Genomic DNA, 17,583 nt, shown 5'->3' with positions numbered 1-17,583 from the left:
GCTATGCCAGTTCTGGAAAGCTGGTTAGGATTTTGTTGTTAAATAAATAATATGAGGTCATTAGTTCCCACTTAATAAAGAAGTGAATGTGGCATTTTACGACAATTGTTGAAAAAGAAAACTTTTTGACTTTTTAAAATTATGCAGATCAACATGGGGGAGGGCAATTTTAGCCTTTAGAACAGCAGAGAGAGGTTGAAAGAGCAGAACACGTGTTGAATGAATGACTTACGGGTATAATTGAAATGTGTTGAAAGAGCGGATCATCAGAAAACAGTCAAAAAGCGAGGGATACCTGTTCTAATTATGCCTATGCTGTACTCGTTTGTTGAAACAAACAACAGTATAGTATAGAAAAGGAAAGAAGTCACTGCTATTTTCTACTTCAATCTGAAGAATGTTATGGTCTTAACTCAGTGGTTCTGAAACTCGCTGGGAGAGTTTGAGAGCCAGTAAATCTTTGCAGGGGCGGGGGGAGGAGGCAGCGGGGGGAAGGCAGGGGGCTGCAGTCCTAACCTACTTTAGGTTAGGAAGGAAGTGGAAAAAGCAGAAAAGCTAAAGCGGAAGGGCAGCGCGATTGCTCCACATCCACTTCCCCTGCTGCGGGGAGCCCTGCCAGAAGTCGCGCCGGGCTCCCCGCACCCCAGGGAGGCTGCAGGAGGCTTGGGTAAGTGCACCCAAGCCCCTGCAGCCCCCTGAGCGCCGCTGCCTTCCCCCCGCCTCTAGGCTGCCCCTGCCCCTTAAAGGAGGCAGAGACCAGGGCCCTCAGGCTGGGGCATCACGACGCCCCAGTTTGAATAGCACTGTCTTAACTGAAACTCAGCATCCCATTTACATTGCATCTTATTTTCTTAACAACCTTGGATGAATTCAAAGTAGATTCAAATAAATTGAAGAAATTGTACCTAACATATGCAAAAGAAATAAGCATCTTTAGAGGCCCTGTCTCAGACCCCAATCCTGGGCTCGGCACGCTGGCTCACTGCCAGTGCGCACTGTGGGCACCTGACTGCCGCCACTCAGCAGTTGTGTGGACCACTAAGCAGCAAAGAGGTAAGCGGGGGTGTGGGGGGAAGCAGGGAGGAAATGTTCTAGGAAGGGAGCAGGTGGGCAGAGATGGAGGAGGAGGAGTCACGGGGGAGGCGGGAGGCAGGGAGAGGGTGGGGAGGAGGTGTCCCAGGGGAGGGAGCGGGGAGAGAGGGAGTCAGGACCGGTGGAGCGATGCTCCACCAAATCCAGAGCCTCCATGCTGGGTTCGTAGCCCTACACAGAGGCTCTTGATTCATCGCTGACATTTGGTTGGCGGTGAATTGAGTAGCCAGGGCTACTCGCTTTACCCGGGGGAAGGGGACAAAAGTCCCCTTCTCCCAAGGAGCTGTTGGCAGCTGCCCAAAGTGCACAGGATGTGGCGGCAGCTATTTTTGGCGCTGCCACAGCTGCATGCCCCAGGCAGCTCAGGATTGGGCTGTTACACTGACTTACATTAAATATTGTTGAACTGGTCCTGCAAAACCACCCCACCAGCCTTAGAATGAGCAAATAAATGTCATGTACTTGAAATAACTTTTATTCACCATCTATATTTGACAACAAAAATAGAAAGCAAGTAATTGAATCATTTTCACAAAAATGACGTATTTTGCAGGTACAGGTACCAAAAAGTCATAATGGTACTTGGCAAATCCATGCCACTGGAGGGTATGTGCCACAGGTGCAAACATGTTTCCTGTCCATTGCTACACCATGCCCAATGTCCCATGCTGGATGTTATCTGTCTCCTGCTTGCTGCTGTTCCGTATGTGAAGAAGTATCAACACAAAGAAGAAACTCTCCACATCCTTTTCCACTTATGCAGTCACCCAGGGCCTCCGAGAAGCATTTTGTCAGGAGGTGCAAAGCTTCTTTGGGCCCCTTCCCAAAGGGGGATAGGGGAGGGGATGAAACGGGGGAGGGTGGTGACAAGGGTGGGTAGAGCAGGGTGGGGAGGTGGCCGCACAGGGCAGGGGGAGGGTGGTGATGGCTGGAATGGTCTGTGGAGCCCAGGTCTACTGGGCTTTCTGATGCAGAGCTCAGGTCTACCTGCCTGTGCAATGTTGGCAGCTAGATGCAGTAGTATGGAAAACCAAGCTCCAGTCTTAAGTCTCTCTGAAATATTTTAAATATAATAATTACAGGAAATTAGCATCATCATATTTAGGCTCACACAAGGATGGAAAGAGTCCTGTGTGCACCAAAACCAACTTCTGCAGCGATTGTAGCCCATCAGCTGTGACCCTGAGCTCCTAGACACTCCTTTGTGGTTAGTGGATCTACACACCAAAGCAGACCAGTTTCCTCCCAGATGTGACACTGTGTCAAGGAAGATCATGTATGCATTCCTTGGCCTGCACATGTGGCTTTCTGTAGCAGCAGCTGCATACTCAGTATCCTTCGTGAGCAGCGAGTCCGGATGAGATAGGAAAATATAAGATCCCAGAAAATTTCTGGGCTCCCTCCTTTGGCTCCTGGGCCCCCTTTCTGACCCTGGGCTCGGGTACAAATTACCCCCTTTACACCCCCTCTCACAGGCTCTGCAGTCACCTAAGAGAGCGTCGCTGTTCTATTTCACAGCTATGGGTATGCCTGTATTCCTATACAATTTCTCTTATCTCCAACACAAAATCTTCAAACAGCAGCCACCAAACTGGGGTGCAGGGGGAACTAATAAGTTATTAATGAAGTGGTGTGGGCCTCAACCGGCTCTCCTGGTTGTCACGGTAACTTGGGCTGCTAGGCTCTAGGAAACACACAAGAACAGCAAGTGCAAGACCACACATTCCTTCCTGCCTTGTTGATTAACCAGGCTGTCAAATGAAAGCAAAGCATCCCTAAGTAGGGAGATAAAATTGGCTCACTGAAGAGCAAGGCAACAAAACAGCTCGGAGGCTATAAGTGTAAGTACTCTTCTCTATTTCTAAACAAATGGTTGCACACTGCTGTTTTAGAAAGACCAGGACTTAATTCCTCATGACCGAGACACAAGCAGTTTTCCAGACCATCATCATTTCTCTGTCACTGAGTTTCTTTCCCTAGTGGAAATGCATTTTTGACTCTCAAATGTCTTTTGGATACTGTGTTGCTAGTGGTATAAGTTTGTAAACTCCTCAGGACAGAGACTTCTTTCCACGCAGAATGCTGTACACAGGGTTTGTACAGCTCTTTAAAGAAAGTTATTTTGTGAAAAATGTACAAATTTGGCAATGATTTTATTAAAAAAGCATCTCCATCTGTTCTTACAAATCCTTCCTTAAGTTAATCAGACTAGTTATCTGAGGCTGTGTTGATGTAACAGGAGAAAAGACAAAGAAAGACAGTATTTTGTTTTATTGTTAAGTCTGCTTTTAGAAAATCAGTATGAGTGTGCTTCATTTGTAAAACAGAGTTCATTGTAGTTTGTGGTATACAACCACAAGTGTAATTATCATGTAGCCATAGGGCTCTGGAATGCTATAGCCTTCATTAAAATAAAATAATGTTATAATAGAGCTTTAAATATTATCATTTTCATAACCTTCGGTTTTATCACTCTGCATACATCTAATATGGATGGGAATGTTAAAAGTATGACCAAAGTTAAAGTAACAGGATCCTGTGTATTATAAAAAGTTTATAAAATTTTCACCAATTCTATGAACAAAACATGACCTGATTTAAGATAACAGAAATATAAAGGAATTAAAACAAGGTGACAGCAAAACTTTCTTTAAAAAAACACACACAATCCATATAAACTGACAATCAAAAACAGCAAAAAACCAGTAAGGACTAACTCTCAAAACCAAGTTTATATATTAAAAAAAGTTTTTATCTGTCTGTGGAATACCTAAGAGGCAGAGACAAGGAGATATCAAAATTCCTGAGCAGCGACTGAGAAGGTCCTGCTTCTTTAGAGACCCCTGAAAAGGATGGAACTCGATAGAACCACACACACACCCCTCCGGCCAGGCAGATCTTAAATATCAGGGAGCAAGTATTGCCAGAGATATCCAGAGTTCAGGCCATGGAACATCACAACATTTAGAATACCCAAAGATGTGGTTTCTATAATGCTTTATTTAGATAAAGCTACAAGAAATGCAGTTTAGACATGGAGTGGAGACTCAGAGCTCAGGGTGGTATTGAAAACATTGCTTCTGAACAAACGTTATACAGTAATTTGAAAACGAGGGGGGGGGGTGCTTTTGTATTCAGCACCGTAGGGTATATTGTGTAAAGCTTTCAGATATACTATATTTTATATCTTTCAGTTTGTATGAGCTAGTTAAAAACAAATTTTTAAAGACAGATTTAAAGAACTAACTGAAGATGCACTCTTGTAAATCATGCTCCTTTAGCATGTAAGAATCTGAAAATGAATGGTCAGTTTGGCAAATATTGTCATTTCCATTTGTTTTGGAAAGAATTCTTCGCCTTGTATACTTGGCTTTAATGTTAATTTGCCTGCTGTTCGTTTTGAATTCCTATGTTTTTTGAGTCTTATGGAGAATGCTTTCTCCCAGTATCAGTAGGAACATTTAGTGGGAGTGACAGGCTGCTATGATACCACATGCTTGGATAAAACAAACATTGGCAATGCAATCATTCCACTGGCATTTGCAAGTTTATCTAAAAGGAAACTAATTCCAGGAGCTGAGACCTGTGAGGTTTGGAATTTTTGTTAAGTTCCTCCTCTAGAGCTTTTCTCATTTTAATAGTTCAGCTGGCAATACTGAAATGTATAATTAAAAATACTTGCATAGATTTACAGACTGCCTATTACAGGATCAGCATGAGTCCATTTACTTATACAGTATTTAAACACTATTTTATTGGATTTGCTCAGATCACTGGGATTTGTCACCAGCGAGGAGCCAAGTGCACAAATCATGTGCTTACCGGGAGATTTTTTTACATGGGGGCACGGAACAATTCATCAAACAAGCAATCACCATTTGAATTCTCTTGTGCAGTGGTTCTCAAACTTAGCAGGAGACCAACTTTTCAGAATGACAATTTGTCCACAAAGTGATTTCATTAACCTGGGAATGATGTCATGGCCAGAAGTAAGTGACATTATCCATCAGAAAAATTTTTTAACACCCCATGTGACAAAATCAAATCAAATTGATTAATTACGTAACTATGCAAATTAAAAGTTTACCGTTAGTTAAAAAATTTAAAAATTTATTTATTTAAAAATTTATTTAGAATACAGAGGAACCCTCCTAACCTCCCAAGCAGTATCTGTTGCAGATCTGTTTAAAAACAATTCCCAAACATTCCAAAGGCTGCAATTCTATCCACAGTTACTCAGGAGTAAGCCCCATTGACTATCATTATTAAAAATATATACATAGTAGCCTGTTAAAAATACAGATCTGTAACATTTCCCCAACTGCAGTCACATAGCATGGTAGCATCGAGACTAATATATTAATTAAAAAACACATTGAAATTAATGGGAACCCACCTGAAACTGGCTCACAGCCCACCTGGTGGGTCCTGACTCACAGTTTAAGAAACACTGCTCTAATACTATAGGCCAGGAGTGCCCAAACCCCGGCCCTAGGGCCACTTGCAGACCTTAAGGACTCCCAATGCAGCCCTCAGGGAGCCCCCAGTCTCCAATGAGCCTCTGGCCCTCTGGAGACTTGCTGGAGCCCACACTGGTCCATTGCAACTGCTCTCAGCGTGAGGGCAACTGTTTGACCTCTCATGTGAGCTGTAGGATGAGGGCTCCCTCCACTGCTTGCTGTTTCACGTCTGTGATGTAGTGGCGGCAGCAGCAAAGGAAAGGCCAGCCTTGTTTTGTACAAGGCCTTTTATAGGCCTTGAGCTATTGCAAGACCTTCATTCATGCATATAAGTTCATCTTTAATATATTCAGTTATGTAAACTTATGTAAATTTATTCAAATTTTAAATGTAAATTAATTCTCCCCTCCCCCTCCCCCCGGGCCTCTGAAAGTGTCAGAGAAATGATGTGGCCCTCCTGCCAAAAACTGTGGACACCCCTGCTATAGGCTATTGAAGGTTGTAATATTTTCCTTCCTGGATGTCTGATTTGACTTTAACTTCATTTAATAAGAAAATCCACAGATATGACATTGCAGAACAAGAATGCTTTCTCTACAAACTATCAAGATTTTCCCTTGATGGCTTAGTTGAGATGCAAAGCCAAACCACTGTTTGGCACTATGTGAACAAGTCTGGAATGAGTCTCAAGCTCACAGGCTTTCTCCTCCATCTCCTCCCATTCTGCACTGCCATCCCTGCCTATCATCCTGCTTTGCAGCAAACCATAGTTTGCCCTTGTACCTGAACTGACAAAATATAATTTATGCTTGTCCTGCTAAGGCTGAGCTATTCATGAGGGTGAGTGAAAAGGGCATCTCAGGCAGGAGGTTGGCAGAGAGCTTGCTGCCTGCCTCCACCCAGCCACCTCTGCTGCTCTTCCTCTGCCTACTGCCTTGATTCAAAGGAGAACTGGCGAATAGAGTAGGCATGAGAAGGAAACTAGTGGGTGGTGGGCTAGAACTTAAGGTTGACGCACCGCTAGATAAGACGGGTGGCATCTGGCATGCCACCTCAGGCACCAGGAGATCTTGGACAGGCCCTATACCCAGGGTTTGGTTTTGATTTTAATGTTGGTTGGCAGAGCAATGGAAAACCATAAATGTCCAGTTTTAACAGCAAACCATGGTTTTGCCACAAACCAGGGAGGGAGGCAGAGAGGTAACTGTGGTGACAAAGGGAGGAAGAAGGGTGAGGCAGGCTTGTTCCAAGCTCATTCAAGTAGCATCAAACTGTGGTTTGGTATTATATCTGAACCAAGCTGATGCATACAGTACCTTGTAAATACAGGCCCGAAAGATCTCTGTTATGCCAAGTGTACGCCAAGCTTATTTGCTCTGAAATTAAGCCCTTTCAGATTTATGTTTTTTAACACATTTGCTGGTGTGATGAAGTAAAAGCGAGATGAAACATCTGTACCAACTCATTGTGATGTAATTGCAGGCTTTTGCAACTCCTGAGAGTACATTCTAGGAACTTATTTATTTACAGAAAACAAGCCGCCTTCTTAGTGTTTATTGTTTTGTTTTGAAGGATCCGTGAGCTACTATCTATTTCTGTTGGAATGTTATTTATTATAGATAAACAGTGTACATGCTACTATGCTATTGTAGTGTAGATAAACAAAGCAAGTTCCCATGTGAATCCCATCCTATACAGAAGATTCAGCTTCATGTTTCTTACCACCCATGAGGATGAATATTATGTACAAGCCTTGGAGTCAAATCCTATTAAACTTTCCAGTTTAATCAGTTGCAGTGCAGCCCTGAAGTAAGGGAACAAGCATTCTCTTACCTTGAGGAAGCCTCTATGGCTGCTCCCCCCCCCCAATGCAGCACATGTCCCAGTGGCACAGCAGCAGCACTGGAAAGTTGGAGAGGACTGGGTCCTTGTACACTTTAACAATGCAATCCTATGCTGAAGTTGCAGCAGTTGCCCTCCTCCCGTGATGGATGTTGCTCTGGTGGCAGCTTGCCCAGGTTTCTGCCCTCCCCAGCCTCTGCATTCTATTTTAATTCTCTAATGCTGCAATCCTATACACACCTTCCAGGGAGTAAGCCCCTTTCAACACAATGGGGCTTACTTCTGAGTAGACATGCATAGGATTGTTCTGCAACAGTGCAAACCTAGGCATGTATACTCAGAAGTAAGTTTCATTTTGCTCGATGGAGCTTACTCAGGGTGACTAGATACAATGGAGGACAGAATGCCTATACCTTTAACCCTTCTATAGAAGAGGGGATCTTGGCAGGTGCAACTCAGCATGGAAGGGTTTAAAAAGCTACCGTCAAAATTCCCTTGTCTATACAGTTGTTAAAGGTATAGGCACTATGTCTTCCATTGTATCTGGACACCCTGGGCTTACTCCTAGGAGAGTGTACATCAGAATGCAGCCTAACAGGCGATGAACAGGCTACATCTCTCAAAAAAGGCACACATTACAGTACAGAAAATGATGAATGGCTTTGAAGTTCATATAATTGTTTTCTATGTGGCTGAGCTCTCTCATTCCCCCACCTAATAATGATTCACAAGTAGCATGAAAGAATAAGAGAGCCTGTGATTGATCATAACAGATTTCATTGTTGTTGTCAAATACATTTTCTGCCCTTACAAAGAACAGTTTGCCTGCTGCTACAGGAAAACTATTTTCAAAAATGTCAAATGATGCAACCAGTAGTCTGAGCAGGATTCTTGTAACACACATATCCATGTAGATAACTGATGGATCAAGTATCTCTGCAGTGTAGGTGGTATCAGAGATGAGTGTGCACCTTATAATAGAACGCTTCTAGAAGGTCACTTGCTAGAACACCAAAGAACAGGGCTCTTAATTTGTATTGCAGAGACAACTATACAAGTAGCCAGCGTTTCTGAAAGTTACTCATCCTGCAGTATATAGTAGAGTGCTGCGGAATAAGTCAGCTCAAGCACTGAAAACCAAGTCATACGTGAAGCAGCATTGACACTGCAGATGTGCTAACAACAAAGCAAAGCTCAGGTGAGTACCGGAAATAAATATAAGACTTTATATTGTATTTAATAATTCTGTTGCAGTATGATTTTACTATTTAGACATTGCCTAAAGGAGGGAGAAAAATCACCTATTCTGATGTATAAAGAAGTATGATTTCTCAAACACAGACTGCTTTTTAGTGGCACCACAACAGCCCCAGTCCAGAATAGAAAAACTATACCCCCTAGCCATGGCAGTCACAGCAGCTCCTCTGCTGCCTATTGCCATCTCCCTGACTCCGTTCAGAGGCTAGTCACAGGCAGAAGGAGAAATGGGAGCTGGTTTTATCCTCACGTTTCTTTAGCCACTTGTTCTATAGGAGGGTGCCGTAACAACTAAAGCTGCATGTTTCCTTGTCTTATTCCTGTTGCTTGACTAGCAAGGCTGGTCCAATCATTAAGCAGACTCAGGGCCCAATCCTATAGGCCTTCAGTGCCAGTACTCTATTTTCATTTTCTGGCCCAGGCACCAAAACGTCTTGGACTGGCCCTGCTGTAAGAGTTGTTCTTCCAGGTGAGTGGGAGTAATGTATAATGAGACATGAGTGAAAATGGGCAGCCCAATCCTGAGCTGCCTGGTGCACGGGGTTGCAGCAGCACAGAAAATGGGTACTGCTGCATCCTGCACACTCCAAGCAGCTGCTGCCTCCTCCTCAGGAGAAGGGACTTTCATCCCCTTACCCCGGGTAAATTGGGTAACCTCGCAGTGGGGCTACCTGATTCCACAGCAACCCGAAGGTTGGCGTAAAATCAAGAGCCTCCTTGTTGGGTGGCCAGCCTGACACGGACACTCCCACCTCCCTCCTGCCCCACTCCCTCCTCCTGGAACGCCTCCTCCCCACCCTCCCTCCACCCTGGAACTCCTCCTCCCTGTCTCCCTCCACACCCCCACCTTATAGCATGTTTGCGACAGCGTGCGCCCGCAGTAAGCTGGCTAACACTCCTTAGGATTGGGCCCTGAGTTCTCCATGTCACAAACTTTGTTGAGGAAATATAGACTCCTGTATTCCCCACCAGAAATGCCCATTGTTCCTTTTATTTAAAAATTGGTGTTACACAGGTCCTGCTGCCATTCTGAAAGCCTTATCTGGGAACGCTGGATGCAGCCTGTTAGTTGGGAAATAAAAAAAGTTCTATGCCTAGCAATGTGTGAGTGAAATATTAGTCTATTTATAGCACAATTGTAATACTGTATATGTTTTGCTCATGTTGATTTAGAGCCTAGAAACAAAACTTAAAATGAAACAGAGGGAAAAAAGTTATGGGACAGTAATTAGATCTGCTCATTAATACGCGATTGGGCTCTTAAAACCCGATTTTTGACCCAATTTATTAATGAGGGAACTTCATTGACCTCAAGAGAGTTATAGTCGAGACAAATGTGATCTTTGAAGTTTATGATTAACTGCACTTTCTGCTGGCATCTCTGGTATGTTGTTGAAGAAATGTTCATGAAGTGAATTAAGTATTAGGTTTTAAAAGAAGTAAACATCTGTCTTGCTTTTAAATTTAACAAAAGAGTTTATGAGACTTCACTAGGTGCTGGTTCACAGGAGACAGCTTTAGGACAACATTTTCTCCTCTTCCTCCAGTATTTTTGTTTTGTTTTGTTGTTGTTGTTCTGATAATTCAAACCAGAATTAAACAGAACTGGATTAATTGTTCTGCTAAACATGCTGCAGGACAGACTCCTGGCCAAAGAATGATCCCTGCTGTGATGTACTTATCTGAATACACTCAGTGGGAATCCTTCTCTTGAATGTTTCTTAATATTCTTTCAAACACAGTACGTGGTTCCATCCTCACAAGGTAAGGCTTGATAAATGGCCATGGTTCCATCTAAATCTTGGGACCCTGGCCAGTATGTTGAGTGGAGCATTCTCTGTGCAGCAGAGGAATGAACTGCATAGGAGGCTGTGAACTGAATGATTGTCAGGGAGAGGCAGTATGAATAGGCGCGCAGCTGCTCTGAGGGCTGAACTCATTTGGTAGAGGCAAAAGCACAGCTTAAAAACCCATTTCTGTCCAGCCCGCAGGTGTACACATTTGATTCCTGTTGCATATATGCAACATTGGGTGGAAATGGCTTAAAATATGGACCAAATCTCGCCAATCTTAATATGGTCCTACTTAGAAGAGATGCAATCTAATTCAAAATAGATTAGGTAGAACATGTGCGGGGGGAAAAAACAGCTTTGAAAATGTATACTTTATGGTAACATAAAGTATAGTATGAGTTTATGAACTCATTTGGTAGAGGCAAAAGCACAGCTTAAAAACCCATTTCTGTCCAGCCCACAGGTGTACACATTTGATTCCTGTTGCATATGTGCAACATTGGGTGGAAATGGCTTAAAATATGGACCAAATCTCGCCAATCTTAATATGGTCCTACTTAGAAGAGAAGCAATCTAATTCAAAATAGATTAGGTAGAACATGTGCGGGGGGGAAAAGCAGCTTTGAAAATGTATACTTTATGGTAACAATGCTACTTTTATTGTCTATAGGTGGCAATCAACATGGTGGATAATATTCGCGGATTTAAAGAAGCAAGATTCCTGGAGATATGAACCCTATAATAATGGCGGCAATATTAGCCTACAAGCACTGTCTTTTTTTAGTTGGCTTCTTTGGCTTCTGTGCAGATAGTTTGGTAGAAGGACAAAAGAATAACACGCTAATTTTCACCAAGGAAAACACATTTCGTAATTGTTCGTGTCCCGATGATATTGGTGACAATGACTGTAATTACAATCTGGCAAACCTGATCTGCAACTGCAAGACTGTCTTGCCCTATACGATAGACAACACATTCTACCACCACCTGACAATCTGGTTCACAGAAACATTGATGCTGGGAATGCTGTTGAACTTCACAGCAGTATATGACCTGAAGCTCTCACTCTGTGGCACTGTTCCTCTGTCAGGAGAATACCTGACAATTTGGGGACTGCAAAGACTACAGATAAAAAGTGGACTCAGTGGTCAGTTGCAGGAACAAAGTTTAACTATCTACAGCAACCGTGACCATGATGCTCATGACAAATTCAAGACACCGTGTGAAGGCAGGCACATGATCACTCATGTGGCTGTATTGGATACATCACTTTTCAACAGCTACTCCCCACTGAAATCATACAGTGTGGAAAATATTTCCAATATTACAGGCCACTTTCCACATCTGCCACATTCAGAGACTTTCTTCAGCACAAATAACAAAACCTGTACTATAACATTCATTTACTGAGTCAATGTACTTTGGTTATATCAACAAGTATACTGTATTTTACTTTCATACTTAGGATGATGTTTAAAATATGAAAGCTGCCCAGAAACCTGTAGGATCAGTGCCAAAGCAGACACTGCCACCTTCACCACAAAGACAACCCTGTATTAAGATCTTTCTTCTCCTTCTCCTTTCCCCACTCCTGCTGCACATCACTGGCCACAGCCAACAACAGCAGAGGGGGAAACAGAAGAGCACAATGTCAAAGAGGTTGTGGGGAGGACAACCATGCATTTAGTGTAACATCTAGTTTTGCCCTGGGGTAGAATTCTGACGCACTATAATCCATGTTGTTTCAGGGAACTCTTGAGGTGTACCCAAAGAGTGTTTGAGCAGAACGGCTGAGGAATAACCATTTTAAAAACTTCCTGTCCCAGTGAGCGCAACCTCCTCCGAACTGCTCGCAGCAAAGTCCAACAGACTGCCAGGAGATGTGCTAACGACTACTGGCTCCAGCTCTGTTCCGAGATACAGATAGCAGCTGACACGGGCAACATCAAGGGGATGTATGATGGTATCAAGCAGGCCCTAGGTCCAACACAGAAGAAAATTGCCCCTCTGAAGTCTGCCACAGGCGAGGTCATCCAGGATCGGGCGCAGCAGATGGAACGCTGGGTGCAGCACTACTCTGAGCTATATTCCAGAGAAAATGTAGTCACCGAAGAAGCACTGAACAACATTGAGTGCCTGCCTGTGCTGGAAGAGCTTGACAGTGAACCAACCCTAGAAGAACTTCACGTGGCCCTGGACTCCCTTGCCTTTGGCAAGGCACCTGGAAAAGACAGCATCCCTGCTGAAGTCCTAAAATGCTGCAAAGAGATCATCGTCACTGAGCTGCATGAAATCCTCTGTCTCTGCTGGAGAGAAGGTGGAGTACCTCAAGACATGAGGGATGCAAACATCATCACGCTGTACAAGAACAAAGGTGACAGGGGTGACTGCAACAACTACCGCGGCATCTCTCTCCTTAGCGTTGTAGGAAAGCTGTTTGCCCGAGTTGTACTAAAGAGGCTCCAGGTACTTGCAGAGAGCGTCTATCCAGAATCGCAGTGTGGATTCCGAGCCAACAGGTCCACCACTGATATGGTATTCTCCCTTAGACAACTGCAGGAGAAATGCAGGGAACAACGACAGCCACTCTTTATAGCCTTCATAGATCTCACAAAGGCTTTCGACCTGGTCAGCAGAGACGGCCTCTTCAAGATTCTCCCCAAGATTGGATGTCCACCCAGGCTCCTCAGCATCATCAGATCTTTCCACAAGGACATGAAGGGCACTGTTGTCTTCGATGGCTCCACATCAGACCCTTTTGACATCCGAAGCGGAGTGAAGCAGGGCTGTGTTCTTGCACCAACCTTGTTTGGGATTTTCTTCGCTGTCCTGCTGAAGCAGGCCTTTGGAACTGCAACAGAAGGCATCTATCTCCGGACCAGATCAGACGGAAAGCTCTTCAACCTCTCCAGACTGAGAGCAAAATCCAAAGTCCAGCTGAAATGTCTGCGTGACTTCCTCTTTGCCGACGATGCAGCTGTCACTACCCACTCTGCCAAAGATCTCCAGCAGCTCATGGATCGTTTTAGCAAGGCCTGCCAAGATTTTGGACTGACAATCAGCCTGAAGAAAACACAGGTCATGGTTCAGGATGTGGACTCACCTCCCTGCATTACAATCTCTGAGCATGAACTGGAGGTTGTCCATGACTTTGTGTACCTTGGCTCAACGATCTCCGACACACATTCTCTCGATACCGAGCTAAACAAGCGCATCGGTAAAGCAGCTACCACGTTTTCCAGACTCACAAAGAGAGTCTGGTCCAACAAGAAGCTGACGGAACATACCAAGATCCAGGTCTACAGAGCTTGCGTCCTGAGTACACTTCTGTACTGCAGCGAGTCATGGACTCTTCGCTCACAACAGGAGAGGAAACTGAGCGCTTTCCACATGCGCTGCCTCCGACGCATCCTCGGTATCACCTGGCAGGACAAAGTTCCAAACAACACAGTCCTGGAACGTGCTGGAATCCCTAGCATGTATTCACTGCTGAAACAGAGACGCCTGCGTTGGCTTGGTCATGTCGTGAGAATGGATGATGGCCGGATCCCAAAGGATCTCCTCTATGGAGAACTCGTGCAAGGAAAGCGCCCTACAGGTAGACCACAGCTGCGATACAAGGACATCTGCAAGAGGGATCTGAAGGCCTTAGGGATGGACCTCAACAAGTGGGAAACCCTGGCCTCTGAGCGGCCCGCTTGGAGGCAGGCTGTGCAGCATGGCCTTTCCCAGTTTGAAGAGACACTTTGCCAACAGTCTGAGGCTAAGAGGCAAAGAAGGAAGGCCCATAGCCAGGGAGACAGACCAGGGACAGACTGCACTTGCTCCCGGTGTGGAAGGGATTGTCACTCCCGGATTGGCCTTTTCAGCCACACTAGACGCTGTGCCAGAACCACCTTTCAGAGCGCGATACCATAGTCTTTTGAGACTGAAGGTTGCCAATACAATATCAACAAGGCAGTCATGAGCTGTCATCAGCGATGAAGCAGAGCTCCTGCCATTCCTTTATTTAAAATATCAAAATATGAATGGAACTCCATTTAACATGTTTCTGTATTTCTGTTTCAGTGAGCTTCTATTTCAGTAATGAAGAATATCCATTTGAAATACCTCTCCACCTTTTCTGACTCTAAGAAACTTGTGCATGGCTTGGTTCAGACACAATGATACTCTTCTATTTAGCATCATATGCATAACTCTGGTTTACCATTACATTTGAACCAAGCCAATATGACCAGGGGCACAATCCTAACCAACTTTCCAGCACTGGCCTAGCCACAATGCAGCCCCAAGGTAAGGTAACAAACATGGCCTTACCTTGACTGCCTCCCCACTGTAGGATGCAGTGCACGCCACATTGGCACAGCTATGTCAGTGCTAAAAAGTTGGTTAAAATTGTGCCCCATATCTGCTTCATAGACTACATAAGCTAACTTACTCCTCCCAAATGTTTTCTCTGCTGTGAACTATGTGTTTGTTTTTTTTTAGAAACTGATAGACTCAATACTCAAGACTAGTAATTATTCTAGTCCTGGACAAAGCCTTTAAAACATCCAAGCAAAACTCTGATTTGCATCCATAGGGGCTACATACTCTGGATATTGCTTTGCTAATATGGATTGATTTTACCATTATTTTTAATAAGAGTATTGTTACTACAGATTACAACCAAATTGTAATGGTTGTAATGGTGTATCTCCAACAATGGTCACTTCCAGTTTTACAGATTATTTTAAATATAGGGTTTGAAGTACTAGCAATGTTATAGTGATTTACACAATAAGACGGCCTGACCCATCCCACCATGGCTGTCAAATATGTATGACTTACATGTTCTTGTTTGAATCTTGACTGCAGGGGTTTTTAAAGAACAAGATTCTAAGAATTATAGTTATGAAGAAAATCTTGATGCTTGAAAAAAAAAAATGCTTTTTTGATTTAACATGTACCCAAACTAATGTTTTTCTTTGGCTTATGGGTAAAATATTGTTTTATTAGTAATTAATGGCATGTAGGATTTTGGGTAAATGATTTAACAACCTCAAAGCAAAGTAAAACATACTATTTACTGTCTTACGTACATCTTGAGGATATTTTAGCTGCTTGTGTTTATTATGCCTTCAGCCCTGCTTTGTGCTTTTGATACAGGATACAGCAGTCCTACTCATCTCCATTCACTAATGGCCTAAACCTAAGCCGGCCAGTGCTGGCAGGACAGTGCTGGCATGCACTGTAGCAAACGCACCATGAGGCACATTGTAGCAGCACAGAGAATTGTGGCACCGGCGGACATGGCTGCAATAGCGTGCTGTTGCCAGTTGGAGACCAGTGCCCATCAGAGCAGGTAGGCTCACTGTGGGCTAGTGGAGGCAGTGGCATAGCTAGAGGGGGTGCAAAGTGTTAAATTTTGCAGGGAGCCTCACCTTAGTGTGAAAGCAGTCCCTTCCCTTTTAGAGCCATTCCAGGCAGTGGGAGCAAAATGGAGGTTCCCTGCAAAACTTAGTGCTTTGCACTCCCTCTAGCTACGCACTGGGTGGAGGCAGGGAGGAACAAAGGCAGGGAGGGAAATGGGACAAGGATGGCAACAGAGGCTCCTCCCAGATCCTATCCCCCTCCTGGCCCTGATCTGCCAACACAAGGCTTCTTGGCCTGTGCCAGCGATTTTGTTGGTGCAGGCCCATGAAGCCCCATAGTGGCTGTTGGATTTTTCCCTGGGCAAGGGGACAAATGTCCCCTTAGCTCAGTGACACCTTCAGCAGCCTCATTTCCTGTGCTGGATACAGTGATGGCCGTTTTGGAACCACTGCATCACAGTGCGGGCAGTTTCATTAGGGATGGGCTGTAAATTGCAAAAGTCATGACTAAAAAGTGGGTGGCAACCCAACATCAGGAGGGTTGCAGTAGTGCTGCTGCTGCTGACATTTTGTTTTGTCATAGGCTTACTACAGGCTTTTCCTTACTCTTGAGGAAAAGAGGAGAGCTCAAGCAGCATACAAGGCCTGTCCCAGTGAGTGCAACCTGCAGGTCCTCTGAGCTGCTCGCAGCAAAGTCCAGCAGGCTGCCAGGAGATGTGCTAATGATTACTGGCTCCAGCTCTGTTCCGAGATACAGATAGCAGCTGACACGGGCAACATCAAGGGGATGTATGATGGTATCAAGCAGGCCCTAGGTCCAACACAGAAGAAAATTGCCCCTCTGAAGTCTGCCACAGGCAAGGTCATCCAGGATCGGGCGCAGCAGATGGAACGCTGGGTGCAGCACTACTCTGAGCTATATTCCAGAGATAATGTAGTCACCGAAGAAGCACTGAACAACATTGAGTGTCTGCCTGTGTTGGAGGAGCTTGACAGTGAACCAACCCTAGAAGAACTTCACGTTGCCCTGGACTCCCTTGCCTTTGGCAAGGCACCGGGAAAAGACAGCATCCCTGCTGAAGTCCTAAAGTGCTGCAAAGAGATCATCGTCACTGAGCTGCATGAAATCCTCTGTCTCTGCTGTAGAGAAGGTGGAGTACCTCGAGACATGAGGGATGCAAACATCATCACGCTGTACAAGAACAAAGGTGACAGGGGTGACTGCAACAACTACCGTGGCATCTCTCTCCTTAGCGTTGTAGGAAAGTTGTTTGCCTGAGTTGCACTAAAGAGGCTCCAGGTACTTGCAGAGAGCGTCTACCCAGAATCGCAGTGCGGATTCCGAGCTAACAGGTCCACCACTGATATGGTATTCTCCCTTAGACAACTGCAGGAAAAATGCAGGGAACAACGACAGCCACTCTTTATAGCCTTCATAGATCTCACGAAGGCTTTCGACCTTGTCAGCAGGGACGGCCTCTTCAAGATTCTCCCCAAGATCGGATGTCCACCCAGGCTCCTCAGCATCATCAGATCCTTCCACAAGGACATGAAGGGCACTGTTGTCTTCAATGGCTCCACATCAGAATCCTTTGACATCCGAAGTGGCGTGAAGCAGGGCTGTGTTCTTGCACCAACCTTGTTTGGGATTTTCTTCGCTGTCATGCTGAAGCAGGCCTTTGGAACTGCAACAGAAGGCATCTATCTCCGGACCAGATCTGACGGAAAGCTCTTCAACCTCTCCAGACTGAGAGCAAAGTCCAAAGTCCAGCTGAAATGTCTGCG

The 17,583-nt window shown here is 44.7% G+C and overlaps 1 protein-coding gene across 2 annotated transcripts; it reads left to right on the top strand.

Moving 5' to 3' along the window:
• Positions 1–2,906: 2,906 nt before the first annotated feature.
• EPCIP (exosomal polycystin 1 interacting protein) lies at positions 2,907–11,876 on the top strand. 2 transcript variants are annotated; one of them, XM_066622188.1, is made up of 2 exons: positions 2,907–2,933; positions 11,115–11,876. In XM_066622188.1, exon 2 carries the CDS (start codon positions 11,174–11,176, stop codon positions 11,852–11,854), a length of 681 nt encoding a protein of 226 aa, XP_066478285.1. In that variant the 5' UTR covers positions 2,907–2,933; positions 11,115–11,173; the 3' UTR covers positions 11,855–11,876. The 2 variants fall into 2 exon arrangements, with proteins under 2 accessions (XP_066478285.1, XP_066478284.1); XM_066622187.1 differs by lacking the exon at positions 2,907–2,933 and adding an exon at positions 7,922–8,592.
• Positions 11,877–17,583: the final 5,707 nt, after the last annotated feature.

This window comes from Tiliqua scincoides, chromosome 3 (genome assembly GCF_035046505.1).
Source record: "Tiliqua scincoides isolate rTilSci1 chromosome 3, rTilSci1.hap2, whole genome shotgun sequence".
Classification (NCBI taxonomy): Eukaryota; Metazoa; Chordata; class Lepidosauria; order Squamata; family Scincidae; genus Tiliqua; species Tiliqua scincoides.
The sequence above is the reverse complement of the archived record's forward strand: the minus strand, read 5'-3'. Positions and strand labels throughout refer to the sequence as shown.

Excerpts from the sequence above, each read along its gene's own strand:
- EPCIP (XM_066622188.1), top strand. The coding sequence starts at position 11,174 with ATGAACCCTATAATAATGGCGGCAATATTAGCCTACAAGCACTGTCTT.